The sequence below is a fragment of the Hemicordylus capensis genome, chromosome 2 (genome assembly GCF_027244095.1).
Source record: "Hemicordylus capensis ecotype Gifberg chromosome 2, rHemCap1.1.pri, whole genome shotgun sequence".
In the NCBI taxonomy this organism is placed as follows: Eukaryota; Metazoa; Chordata; class Lepidosauria; order Squamata; family Cordylidae; genus Hemicordylus; species Hemicordylus capensis.
Genome location: NC_069658.1, coordinates 241,920,744 through 241,934,493, shown reverse-complemented (window position 1 = coordinate 241,934,493; position 13,750 = coordinate 241,920,744). Strand labels below are relative to the sequence as shown.

Genomic DNA, 13,750 nt, shown 5'->3' with positions numbered 1-13,750 from the left:
TGGGTTTAGTAGGTCTGTGGTTTTTTATAACCACTTGGAAAACAAATTCCGAGGAGTGAATGCTCCTATCCTGGACTCTGTTGTGTTCACAGCTTGTTCCCTAACAAGCTTTTAGCACAATTCTTGGTGTTAATTCTTAACAGCATTTAGCAATCCAAACAATCACCTGATCATATTGTAATGATCAAAGGGTGTGTGGGGTGGTGGTAGGGAGAATACAAACCCCCTCCTCTAGCTGTGAGGAGTCCCAGGTAGGATGCCACCATACACTTTTTTTAATGAGCCGACTCACCCTTCCAAGGGAATATTCTAGGAGAGTAAAGTGGAAAACCTCTCCCTACAAGAAAGGCTTGAGCAGTCTTAGGCCTTCAGGAGCATGTGCCTAGGGCAGGACCCAATAAGGAGTGACACACTATATCAACGAAAAGGATTTATTAATAATTGGATGATAAAGAAAACTACAGAGGCGTCATCAATTTTGCTGCTTCCATTCAAGTAAAATCCTTCCCTGGGGACTACAGAAACCATTCACTTAAAGAAAAATTATCTGATAAATTCCCTGGCAATAAAATAAATTTAGTCTCTAGCTAAACGGGACCCTATCCTTCCTACTTACTTCCAGGTAAGGAACTTCCAGTTAATTCCCAGCCCAAGGCTGTTAGTCTCCCCTTTTCCTACAGTAGGTGCTGATCAGACCTCACTCCAGGCCTCCAGGAAAGAACCAAACTCTAACACACACCTCCCCTGCTCCTCTATAGGCGGTTATCCAATAAACCCTGCCCCTCATTCTGAATTGTGCCACAGGGATTTGATTCTCCCAAGCTTTCTTCCTTATTTGGCAAAGCCCATCCTCTCAGCAGTTACTCTAAATGAGGTCTAGTCCTCCCTCCAGCCTATCACTACACACATGATATTGACTAACGCACATTTTAATTCCTACATTATATCTAGTGTTTAAATCCTGGGTAGAGAATGTATGTTTTTCAAATTGGATGATCATTTGTATACATGTAGAGGAATCTAATCCGTCTCCAGTTACCACCGGTTCATTTGGTGGCGACTCAGAGGTGGGCCTTCTCTGCAGCTGCTCCCGGGCTGTAGAATGCACTCCCAGCAGAAATTCGTAATCTTAATTCCTTATTGACCTTCAAGAGAGCCCTCCAAACCCATCTGTTTAGGGGTGTGCACGAACCGGTCCGGAGGCCATGTAAGAGGCCTCCGGACCGGTCCGGCAGTCTGGCTCCGAGGGGGGGTCTCCCTTTAAGGGCGGGGGGGGGATAGAACTTACCCCTCCTGCCGCTCTTCCCCCTCCAGCACTGTAGCATAAAGTGAAGTTTTTGGGGCGGCAGCATTCCTCGCTGCCGCCCCTGCCCCCGTCGTCGTTAGTAAAGGCTTCGTAAGAGCACCCTTAGAGCAGCACGCATGCGCGTGCGGCTCTAAGGAACGCTGCCGCCCCAAAGGAACGCTGCCGCCCCAAAAACTTCACTTTACGCTACAGCGCCGGAGGGGGAAGAGCGGCGGGAGGGGTAAGTTCTACCCCCCTGCCCTTAAAGGGAGACCCCCCCTTCGGTGCCTTTCCGGACCGTGCACATCACTACATCTGTTTGGCCTGGCCTTCCAGGGTTTTTAATTAGTTTTAAAAAATTTTAATGTTAACCTGGTTTTCAGGGTTTTAATTGATCTGATAGTTTAATTGTTTTTAAAGATGTTTTAAATTGGTGCTCATATTTCTATTTTAATTGTTATTGGTTTTAATGGTTTCTGTTTTTAATTGTAAACCGCCCTGAGCCATTTTGGAAGGGCGGTATAAAAATCGAATAAATAAATAATCACACATCAGAAGTATTGGCTGAACTGGCCCGCTCACCCCCCAAGTCTGACTCCATCTCACATGGCTAAGAGAAAGGACCACAAGTTGAGGGCTCCCCTCACTGTGAAGTGAAACCCACAATCCTGCCCAGCTGGAAGACCAGGGTGCGGAAACATGCCAAGAGTGTGAACAATGCTAAAAAGTTGTTTTTAAACATTTGTACAAGCAGAAGGTTGCTGGTTTGAATCCCCACTGGTACTATATCAGGCAGCATGGATATAGGAAGATGCTGAAAGGCATCATCCCAGACTGGGTGGGAGATGGCAATGGTAAACCCCTCCTGTATTCTACCAAAGACAACCATAGGGCTCTGTGGGTGCCAGGAGTTGAAATCAACTTGACAGCACACTTCCCCTTTACATGCATTTCATCAATAAAAGGCAAGAGGGAATTTTACCCAGAGAGGCCGCATCCTGGAGATTGTCCTCCATGACTTTTCTGTGCAGGGCTCTTTGGTCCAGATCCAGCAGAACCCACTCCCCCTCGCAACTTCCTCAAGAGTCACCAGACCCTGAAAGCAAAAGCATGTAACAACCCTTTGAACCAGGGGCATAGCAAGATTGGAGTGGGCCCAGAGACAAGATTTTAAAATGTCCCCCCCACCGAAGCTCAGCTTATGAAGTAAAGAAATCCTAAACTATTTCTTTTTAAAGGTTTTGTAAATTGTGGACGATGCAAGTCATTTAATGGTACTAGAGAAGGACACGCTGTTCTGGTAGCTCCAGGTCTTAACACCCACATCAGTTTCGGAGGATGATACAACTGAAGGAAGCCCGGGCGGGTGCACAGCTGGGGGAGTCTGTCATGTGACTTGCCTCTGGGGGCCCCCCCAAGGCAGTGGGCCCCCAGACAACTGTCTCCCCTTGCCCGATTATAGTTACGCCCCTGCTTTGAAGAATTGCTTCCCTAAACGCACCAATGAGGAGAAATATTTGTGAGTGTGTTATTAAAAGTTTTCAATGTAATAACAAAGCTCCTTCTAACAAAGGTGGGGAATAAGAAGGAAGGGGGTAGTGGGGTGGGGGAGAAGAACTGCGGGATGTAAGGCAGTTAAGACAATTATCGACAATGGAAAATTATGCAAGTAAATCTAAATAGTTCTTTCAGATCTTTGTATAACGCGGAGGCTTTACCTCTTACACCCCTAATGCCTCTCCACTTCTCAGCTGGGGAGGGCACCAATGTCAAATTTCACTTGCAACAAAAAAAACCCTAGGGTGAGCCATGCAGTCAGACCATCACTTCCTCTAGGCACTAGACAACTGCTGCCAGACAATACTGAGCTAGACCTCAGTATTCTGGGGCTCTGTTTTGTCCCCAAAAGCCCTACAGTCAGACCACCTTGCTCTTCCTCCAGACTTCCTTTAGCTGCAAGATAGCTGCTGCCAGTCAGTGCACTGTAGACCAGGGATTCTCAACATTGGGTCTCCAGATATTATTGGACTTCAACTCCCATAATCCCCAGCCCCAGTAGCCTTTGGTTGGGGATTATGGGAGTTGAAGTCCAATAACATCTTGGGACCCAACGTTGAGAACCCCTGTTGTAGACAATACTAAGCTAGATGGAACAAGGGCCTGAGTCAGCTGAAGGCAGCTTCGCAAATGTTCTTTAGATGTCCCTTTTCTCCTCGTAGCACATGGAGACTGACTGAAACTCACTTGAATGGAACAGATCGGAAGGGAGTTCTTGGCTTAGCAGAGAGGAGGAAAGAAACTCCCTGATCTGGTTGCTGGGGAGAAATCTGGTATGGGTAAGTAAGTGGCACAGACAGAGCCAATGGAGTGAGAGGCCCTGGGAGGAGAGCAGGTCTTGTGATAGCAAGCATGAATTGTCCCCTTTGCTCAGCAGGGTCCATCCTGGGTTGCATTTGAATGGGAGACTACACATAAGAGCACTGTAAGATATTCTCCCTTAGGGGATGGGGCTGCTCTGGGAAGAGCACTTGCCTGCCTGTATGCAGAAGGTTCCAAGGGCCCTCCCTGGCATCTCCAAGATAGGGCTGAGAGAGCCTCCCACCTGTAACCTTGGAGAAGCCACTGCCAGTCTGGGTTGTGGACAATACTCAGCTGGATGGACCAATGGTCTGACTCAGTATATAGCAGCTTCCTATGTTCCTTAGGGGGGGGGGAGATCTTTCTAGCTCTTTTGACCTACCCCACCCCTATCACCGCCTGCCTGCCATTGCTGTGTCCCTTTCCTGCCTGGGTCTACTCCACCTGCTCCCTCACTTTCATTTCCTACAAATCCTCCACTATAGCCACCACAGTCCCCACACCCCAGATCTATGGGCAACTCACCAGATCCGTCCCCGGGGGAAGGGGAAGAACAAGGACCCATCTCACCCCACCCACCCCCCGGGGAAAGAGGCGTGCAAACGTCAGCGGCTTCTTCCGAGGGGCTTCACAGAATTCCGCGTGGAAGCGGGGGGGGGGGAGCCTCTGATCCTCCTCCAGCTGCTCTGCAAGAAAACACACAAGACAGGAAACGGTGACGTCTTTGTGGCTTATTCCCTTTGCTCTCTCGGATAGAGCAGGAGGGCAGAGCGTCTCCTCCACTGTCTCTCTATTATGCAGCTACCCGCAAATGGTGGAGGTCTAATGGGAACCGGAAGTAACCGGTGTTTACTTAGTAGCTTTCTCTCTCTCTTTCCCCTCCCACCTGGAAAGGCTGCAATTCAGAGAGCAAAGAGTGAAGAGTGCAAATTTTGGGAGATGAGTAGAAAAGAGGTGGGTTGCGGGGGGCGGGAGAGTGGGGGAAAAAATCCCCAGTAGTATTCCCAGCAGCTCCCATTTTCACTTCCAACCAGCGGCTAAGTGGTGCCCAAATGACGGTGTCTGCCTCGGAGGATCCTCTCCTGCATCTTGCAAGGCTCTCTCGGGGGACATCCAGGTCCTCCTGGGGGTCTGTCGGTCTCTCATCCCAGAAATTCCAGACGCCAAAGCAGTATAATACTTTGTGCAACTAAAGTATCACAAAATAGTGAGCATATAGTCTGTTAATATCTTGATGAGAGAGAGGAAGGAAAGAGAAGAAAAATGGAGGTGGGATAAGCAGAAGATGAGAGTTGTGCTGCTTTTTGCACTCTGTAGTGGAAAGAAAACCGTTCTTCTCATTTCCTTGTCCAAAAGGGAAATTCCTGTTTGCCTTTTGCTGCCCACAGAAAGAGGATCCCTTGTGTGTGTGACATTGACCAGCCATTCACTCACAGGACTGTAGAAATGCTGGATTTGTTCCTGTGGAAGTGAAACGTGACCAGGGGCTTTTTTCCAGACTTGTAGTAGCAAGCATGACTTGTCCCCTTAGCTAAGCAGAGTCTCTCTGCCCTGGATGCATATGAATGGGAGACTAGAAGTGTGAGCACTGTAAGATATTCCCTTCAGGGGATGGAGCTGCTCTGGGAAGAGCAGAATGTTCCAAGTTCCCTCCCTGGCAGCATCTCCAAGATAGAGCTGAGAGAGATTCCCGCCTGCAACCTTGGAGAATCTGCTGCCAGTCTGTCAAGACAATACTGAGCTAGATAGACCAGTTGTCTGTCTCAGTATATGGCAGCTTCCTATGTTCACTAGGCCCAGCAACTGCATTGCTGCTGAGGACTGTTATTCTGTATTGGCAAGCCTGGCGGAGATGTGCTAACAAGCATGAATTGTCCCCTTTGCTAAGCAAGATCCACTCTGGTTTGCATTTGAATGCCTTATTTCCCTCTCTAGGAAGCCACACTCCCTCTTTTTAACTCTGCAATGGAATCTCAGGCCATTCGCAAAAAGAGGATGTGCTTATTTCCCAGTGGAGGAGAGTAGACAAAAGCAGCGCTGGCAGTAGAGTTCAAGGAGTTTGCTAGCGCTGAAACGCTCACTCCAGGACCAACTGTGACGTTTGGTTTCGCGAGAGGTAAAAATTCAACCGGTGCAGCTTTTCCCAGCATGGAGACTTGGTGTTTTTAAATCATCTGCAGACTTTCAATTTACATGAAGAGAGACTAATTGAATGTTGCCTGCTGAATTCCTACCTGTCATCCAGCTCCTCTTGATTCTGCCCAAAAGATTTACCTTATAAATCCATCCACCATTCATACTGCTGAAGGCAGGGAAAGTGCAGGGAGGGGGGAAACCTGAACCAATCAAAGTACCACTACCATCAAAGCCTGGACCAACCATAAATCTCAGGTAGCACATTTCCATATTTAAGTCAGCCTGGGAAGAGTTCAAAAGCTTTCCAAATGTTAAATTTGCTTATGCCAATTTCCCAGAGAAAGTGGAAGGACAGGGAGTGACTGTCAAAAGTCACATTCCTCTCTTAGGTTTGTCTCTCCAGGAAACCAAACTCACTTGCTTTAACCCTGAAATGGACCCTCAGAAAATTGCTAAGAGAAAAGCCATGAAGGCACATTTAGGGTATTTACACTCCGGTGGATTTACAACTAGTCGGAAAACCTTACTCAAAGAGCACTTATCAATTGCATTAGCTTTATTTGCCGCTGCATCACATTGTTGACTTCAGGTTTCAAGTGGGATGTACTGGTCCCAGCAAGCTTCAACATTTTAAACATTGTAATCAGGGCTGCTCAACTTTGGCCCCCCTGCAGATGTTGGCCTGATTGATTGATTGATTACATGCCATCAAGTCGGTGTCGACTCTTAGCGACCACGTAGATAGATGCTCTCCAGGATGATCTGTCTTCAACTTGGCCTTTAAGGTCTCTCAGTGGTGCATTCATTGTTGTCGTAATCGAGTCCATCGACCTTGCTGCTGGTCGTCCTCTTCTTCTCTTTCCTTCCACTTTCCCCAGTATGATAATTTGAGCCTGGTCATTTGTGCCTCAAGTGAGAATTCTGGATTGTTTTGTTCTATGATCCATTTGTTTGTTTTCCTGGCTGTCCATGGTATCCTCAAAAGTCTTCTCCAGCACCAAAGTTCAAATGTGTCAATACTTTGTCTTAGGAACATAGGAAGCTGCCATATACTGAGTCAGACCATTGGTCTATCTAGCTCAGTATTGTCTTCACAGACTGGCAGTGGCTTCTCCAAGGTTGCAGGCAGGAATCTCTCTCAGCCCTATCTTGGAGAAGCCAGGGAGGGAACTTAGAACCTTCTGCTCTTCCCAGAGCAGCTTCATCCCCTGAGGGGACTATCTTGCAGTGCTCACACATCAAGTCTCCCATTCAGATGCAACCAGGGTGGACCCTGCTTAGCTAAGGGGACAAGTCATGCTTGCTACCACAAGACCAGCTCTCCTCTCCTCTTGCTTCTTCACAGTTGAAGATGTTGGCCTATAACTCCCATAACCCCTGGCTATTGGTCACTGTGGCTGGGGATTATGGGAGTTGTAGTCTAAAAAAATATGAAGGGCCAAAGATGAGCACAATTGCTTGGAGCTGTGCCTCTTATATACACATATGCCAAGTTTGTGTGCCCTGGGATGTGTGGCAGAGAGGCCAGCGATAGGTCCTAACACAAGTCCACCTACCTCCCAAATGACAAAGATTGCCCGATTTCTGGCTTTTCTGCACATGTGTGTGTGCGTGTGTGTGCACAAAGGCCTGAAATTGGGCAATCTCCGTCATTTGGGAGGTAGGTGGACTTGTGTTAGGATGTATCGCTGCCTGCCTTCTCCACCACCACCAATGCCGCTGCGCCCATTTCTATCCCGCCACCGCACCGTCATAATTTGGGAGGTGGGCGGGTGCATGAGGAGCACTTGTCGCTGCGCTGCTGCTGTGCAGTGGCAATTTTAACATTTTTTAAAATAACAGATTTAATTAAACTCGCCCACCTTCTAACTTGAAAAGGGAAGGGTAACCCTTGCCACTTGGGCAGCAAATCTTTGGCTGTCTACTGGTGGCAAAGACCTTAATCCACCCCTAGGGCCGTTACAGGGGAAGGTAATCCAGAGATTTCATTGCTGTTTCCCCATCCAGCAGGCCTACCACCTCTTTGATTTGGAGAGCAGTGCCAATTACCCACATAAGCCTCAGCTTATTACTCTGTAATGCCAGGTGAGTCCAAAATAAGTCTGAGATCATCCATGACTTGATTATGAAGGAGCCAACCTGGTGTGCATTACAGAGAGCTGGTTGGGAGAGCCTAGTGGTCTAATTTGGTTCCAGCTTCTCCCGGTGGGTTACTCCATAGTGGAGCAGGTGAGAGGACGTGGGCGGAGAGGTGGGGTGGCTATGTTCTATAAGAAAACCATCTCCTTAACCAGGATCCCTGTCAGGGAATTGGTCTATATTGGATGTGTGTACCTAAGTCTAGGGACCAAGGATAGACTGGGATTTCTGTTAGTGTACTGATTACCCTACTGCCCAAGAGAGTCCATAACCAAACTGATGGTTCTGGTTGTGGAGTTGGCATTGCCCAAGTTTTTGCTGGTGGGGAAAGTCAATGTTCATTTGGGGACCGGGTTGTTGGGAGCAGTTCAGGAATTCATAGCGGCCATGACAACTATGGGCCCATCCCGATTGGTCTCTGGACTGATGCATGATGCTGATCGCATGCTCAGTTTGGCCCTTTGCTTCAATAAGCGTGGTTTTCCCTGCGTGGGGAGTCCTGTAATCTCCCCATTGTCATGGATGGACCACCATCTAGTTAGGGTAGGATTTGCAACCACAGCCCACCTCTGTAAGGGTGAAGCACCTACTAGGTTTGTCTGCCCAAGAAGGTTATTGGATGCCGTAGGATTCCAAGAAACTTTGGAAGAGTTCGGTGTAGGCTCTGCTGGTGATTCTGTCAGTGCTGTAGTGCAAACATGGAATAATGAACTCACTAGAGCAGTAGACACAATCACGCCTAAGTGTCCTCTCCGACCTGGTTCAAAATTAGCCCCATGAAGTGGCAAGGTAGACTAGAGTGCAAGTGATGTACATTGGTATGAAAAAACCCGTCAAGTATACGCTGATGGGATCTGAGCTGTCAGTGACTGACCAGAAGAGGGATCTTGAGGTTGTGGACAGCTTTTTGAAAGTGTCCACTCAATGTGTAGCAGTATTGGCAGTGCAGCCAATTCCATGCTAGGGGTCATTAGGAAGGGGATTGAAAATAAAACTGCTATTATTAAAATGCCCTTATACAAAACTATGGTGCAGCCACACCTGGAATACTGCGTACAATTCTGGTCACCACATTTAAAAAATGACATTGTAGAACTGGAAAAGGTGCAGAAGAGGGCAACCAAGATGATCAGAGGCCTAGAGCACCTTTCTTATGAGGCAAGGCTACAACACCTGGGGCTATTCAGTTTAGAAAAAAATATGACTGCTGGGAGACATGATAGAAGTCTATAAAATCATGCATGGTGTGGAGAAAGTGGATAGAGAGAAATTCTCCTCCCTCTCACATAACACTAGAACCAGAGATCATCCCATGAAATTGATTGCCGGGACATTTAGGACCAACAATCAGAGGTACTTTTTCACACAACACATAATCCACTTGTGGAATTCTCTGCCACAAGATGTGGTGACAGCCAACAACCTGGATGGCTTCAAGAGGGGTTTGGATAACTTCATGGAGGAGAGGTCTATCAATGGCTATAGGCCACCTCCAGCATCCAGCCTCAAAGGCAGAATGCCTCTGAATACTCCTCTGCAGGGGAGTAACAGCAGGAGAGAGGGCATGCCCTCAACTCCTGCCTGTAGGCTCCCAGCGGCATCTGGTGGGCTACTGTGTGAAACAGGATGCTGAACTAGATGGGCCTTGGGCCTGATCCAGCAAGGCTCTTCTTATGTTCTAAGTAGAGAATAAGTAAAATGACAACAACCAGATCTATTTCTCGATATCAACTGAAAGATTGGTCTTGTATTGCCGCAGTGGGCTTTTTGTATAATCAAACCCCAAACCCAATGACCACACCTTTTTAAAGCTTAAATGTTTTATTCAAAGACTCAAGGCATACAAAATGGTAAATGTGTGGCAGAAGATACATAAAATGGTAAATGTGTAGCAGAAGATACATTAAAATAAAAGTGTAAGTAAATTATAACATTCTAAGAAGCAAAAAATGTGTGGCACTTGAATAACTATTAAGAGTGATATTGTGAATAATAAAATCTACCCCAATGTCCCCTAACCCTTTTCTATACTAAATGGATTTAAACCCCTTAAACTATACCCCTAAAGTAAAAGTTACATTTAGCCTTCTGGCAACAGGAGGTATTTGCATGCTTCTCCAAAAAGAAATGAGAAACAAAGTAAATAATTAGCTATTCAGTGGATAGATAAGTCTGTGTAGGAATATAATAAGTTATACAGATGAAGCATATATAGATGAAGTTATATAGATGAAATGTTCCAGAAACTTCTAGCTGGTACAAAATAAAGCTGCAAGATTATGAACAGGAACTGGACAATTTGATCATATCATGACAGTGCTTCATGAGCTGCACTGGCTCCCTGTCCATTTCTGGACCCAGTTCAAAGTGCTGGTTTTAACCTTTAAAGCCCTAAATGGTTTGGGGCCGGGTTACCTGAGAGAGAGAGAGCCTTGCCCCATATGTCCCTACCCAAACCTTAAGAACTTCAGAGGCCCTCCTCCGGGTGCCCGTGCAAATGAGGTGAGGAGGGTGGCTACCAGGGAGAGGGCCTTTTTGGTGGTTGCACCCCATTTATGGAATAGCCTCCCCAGTAAGGTCCACCTGACTTAATCCCTTTGTTCTTTTAGATGCCAGGTAAATCCCTTTTTGTTCACCAAGGTCTTTTAAATTTTGATTTTCAGATTTTATCTGATTTTTAACTAATTTTAAAATGAGTTTTTAAGCTGCTTTGTATTGTATTTTGTATTTTCTTTTCTTCTTTTTTGTCTGTTATGTTTTAACGTGTTATATGTTTTTATTGTGTTTTAATCCTCCGTTGTGAGCCATCCAGAGAACAATTTGTTATGGGGCGGTGAACAAATAAAGTTTATTATTATTATTACTGTTTTTTAGAAGAGGATAGAATACTTGAAAATTAATAAAAATGATTGTTGTGGTGGAGAGAAGGGTAGAGAATGAAAAGAGTTTTAAAGAGATAAAGCATCTTTGATAGAGAGAGGGAAGGTTCAAGAGAAGAGAAAACAAAGGGGAAGATGTGCAAGAAGGGAAGGTAGAATATATATTGGATCAAAGAGATGAAATCCTCCTGTTTTCTTGCTGACATTTTCATTTCATATACCTCAGAAATAAAACTTTTCCCCTTTGTCGTCTTAGGCCCTTGATAGACTACCTATTCTGGACTCTGGAAGTTCGAACTGAAAAGCAACAATGAACCAGAAACTGAACCAAATGAAGACAAATAAAGGTGGAAGAAATCTAACATTTTGCTATGTACTATGAGACTGTGTACTATGAGGCTGTAGTGATCAGCCACCCCTCCCCTAAAGAGTTAAACAGAAGTGAACCCTGTCCTGACAGGCGGTGAACTCCAGGGATCAGCCAATCAGCACACCAGGTGGATGGGACCTAGGGAGCCTTTGGGAGGGAGGAGTGTTTTCTTTGTTTGAAGAAGCTGGCTGGGAGTGCAGAGAGGAATGCATGTGGCCATGAAGGTTGGCTACAAATGGCTCTGCAGGTCCTGGAAAACCAGGATAACAGGAAGCTTAGATTCTCAACCAGTGTTTGGCGAGTGCAAAACAAGGAAGCCAGAGCTTTGGCTTCGGGAAGTTTAGTCTAAGGAAAGTTAGTTTAGTCAGATTTTGCATTAGAGTTTGTTTCTTTGGTGTGTGCTTTGTATATCCCTGAAACTGTTCTATGATTGTTTACCTGTAGCATAACTAAACTAAGAAACACTAGCCTTTGCCCATCCAGCCAGTGCATTGCAAGACTCTGTAAGCATTTAAAGGTGCTTTTGTATTTTCCTACATACCTGTTATTTACAACTGGGTAACTATATTTTTTAAGGCGTGCCACCTCAACATCATTTGGGGTGCCTTTTGATGTATGATTGTAACCTACTGAGTATTTTTTACCTGTAACTAAAAGCTGAGAGTGTCTCAGACAGAAGCAGTCTGTAGCATTTGAATAAAACTTATTTTCTTTTTGTTCTTTTCTTTGAATGTGGAAGATATGTGTACATTTCCAATAACAAGAAAAAGAGTTTCCCTGGGATCCCACCCCAAGCCCAGGGGGGTGTTAAGCTCTGTCCATAAGCTGGTGGTGGTGGCAGTCTTTAGAACCTACCAAAAATTACAGGAAAGTTTTACGATAAGCCTGAGCCAGAAAGCTCAGCAGGGATGATTCAGCATTTTTCTTCTCACGTGAGCTTGCTCTAGAACAAAGGCTTTAACTCTCTACAGAGGTCATACTTAGGCTAACCTGTTGAGCCCATAAGTCTCATTGGCTTTTTGGGTTCTCCATTTCCATAATTATTAGAAATCTAATATTCTGTGTGGACCATGGCAACCTGGATCCCATCAAAAATCCCCCACTTTTGTCAGGGCTTGTTAATGTTTACTCCCCCAATTAACTGCTACCATCAGGCCTTGTAATTATTATTCTTCATCCCTTGACAAGGTACCAGGAACCATATACCAACTTGTCAAGGTGCAGGTGAAATGGGTCTTCCAGTCTCCTCCTCACATGCATTCCAAGACCTATAACCCCAAGATCTGTACGCTGCCTTGTCCTGCTCCTATCTTCAAGCAAAATTAGCCTTAACCTTTTTTCCCCTGTGAAATTGTTTTGTTTTATATTTGTTTTAAATTGTGTACACTGCCAAGAAATAAACATATCAGGCTGTAGATAGACAGCCAAAGTCCTCATTCCATTTGCTCCTCAACTGCACTCTGAGCTCATAAACATTCTGTTCCATTGACTAAGATGGGGGCAGTTTCAGAATTTTGGGGGGGCCCCCTAAGACCTCCCCCAAGCCAGATGTTATGAATACTGACCAATCTGCAGTTCACTGAGTCTGCTGGTACCTTCCATTTGGCCACAGGCGCTCCAGTTCTCCTCCAAAACGATCATAACTTTGCCAGAAACAGATTTAAGATAGTGAACATAAGTGGCAGAGTACCAATAAAATTAACAAAATTGATCCACTCAGAAATAAGGGTGTTTGTTTTTTAAGTTAAACAGAAAGAAAAAAGGGATAAGATCATGGAATTTTAGAGTTGGAAGGGACCTTGTAACTCCCTGCTCAGTGCAAGAAACTGCTATAGCATTCCTGACAGATGGGCACCCAGCCTGGGTTTGAAATCTCCAATGAAGGAGAGCCCACCACTGCAAAAGGCAAACTCTTCCACTGTCTAAAAGCTATTACAGTTAGGGAATTGTTACTAATGTTTCAGGGCAGGGGGCGCAAAACTAGTACTTCATTCTACTGAACATGCGCAGTAGCTCCCAACATCCACGGAGTATTGCAAGTATGTGGGGAGCAGAATACAACCACAGAACAGGAGGGTGGAGAGGGGGAAGAATTGGCTAGAGGCCTACCTGGCACTGCAAATGTGAGGAACTAGAGACAGCTACGCTGGGAGCAGCTGCCTCTGTGCAACAAGGGCGATCAAGTCCTTGGGCGGTTTCCATTCAGGGGGATCCAGTTGACTTCCCGTTCACAGAAGCGAACTTGTGATATATACATAGTAACACTTACAGAGATACATGAAAGTAGTTCACTGCCTTAAAACACAGCGTGGAAAATGGCACCAACATTCTTAGGAACAGACTTTTTAGTGTGAAATTGCCAGAAATTAAGTTTCTAAGCCCCCACCCCCACCCCAAGTTCTGCTATGCTGCCTCATCGTGGTGGTGTGTGTGTTCATGTTCCTGGGAAGGATGAGCAGAATATGATGGGAGGTATATTCCCAATAGGGTTACCCAAGGCGCGAAGGTCATCCCAGCTGCCCAGCTAAAGCAAGCAGGCACCTATATTGGGCAGCAGCAATATAGGAAAGATGGTCACTTTAG

At 45.8% G+C, this 13,750-nt stretch overlaps 1 protein-coding gene across 1 annotated transcript in view; it reads right to left on the bottom strand.

Moving 5' to 3' along the window:
* LOC128343903 (zinc finger protein 850-like) overlaps positions 1-13,750 on the bottom strand; it is a 37,133-nt gene that overhangs the window by 12,014 nt on the left and 11,369 nt on the right. Inside the window, exon 7 of the mRNA XM_053293335.1 lies at positions 4,169-4,269. Within this exon, the coding sequence (XP_053149310.1) occupies positions 4,169-4,269 (101 nt within the window). The remainder of the gene's footprint in view (positions 1-4,168; positions 4,270-13,750) is intronic.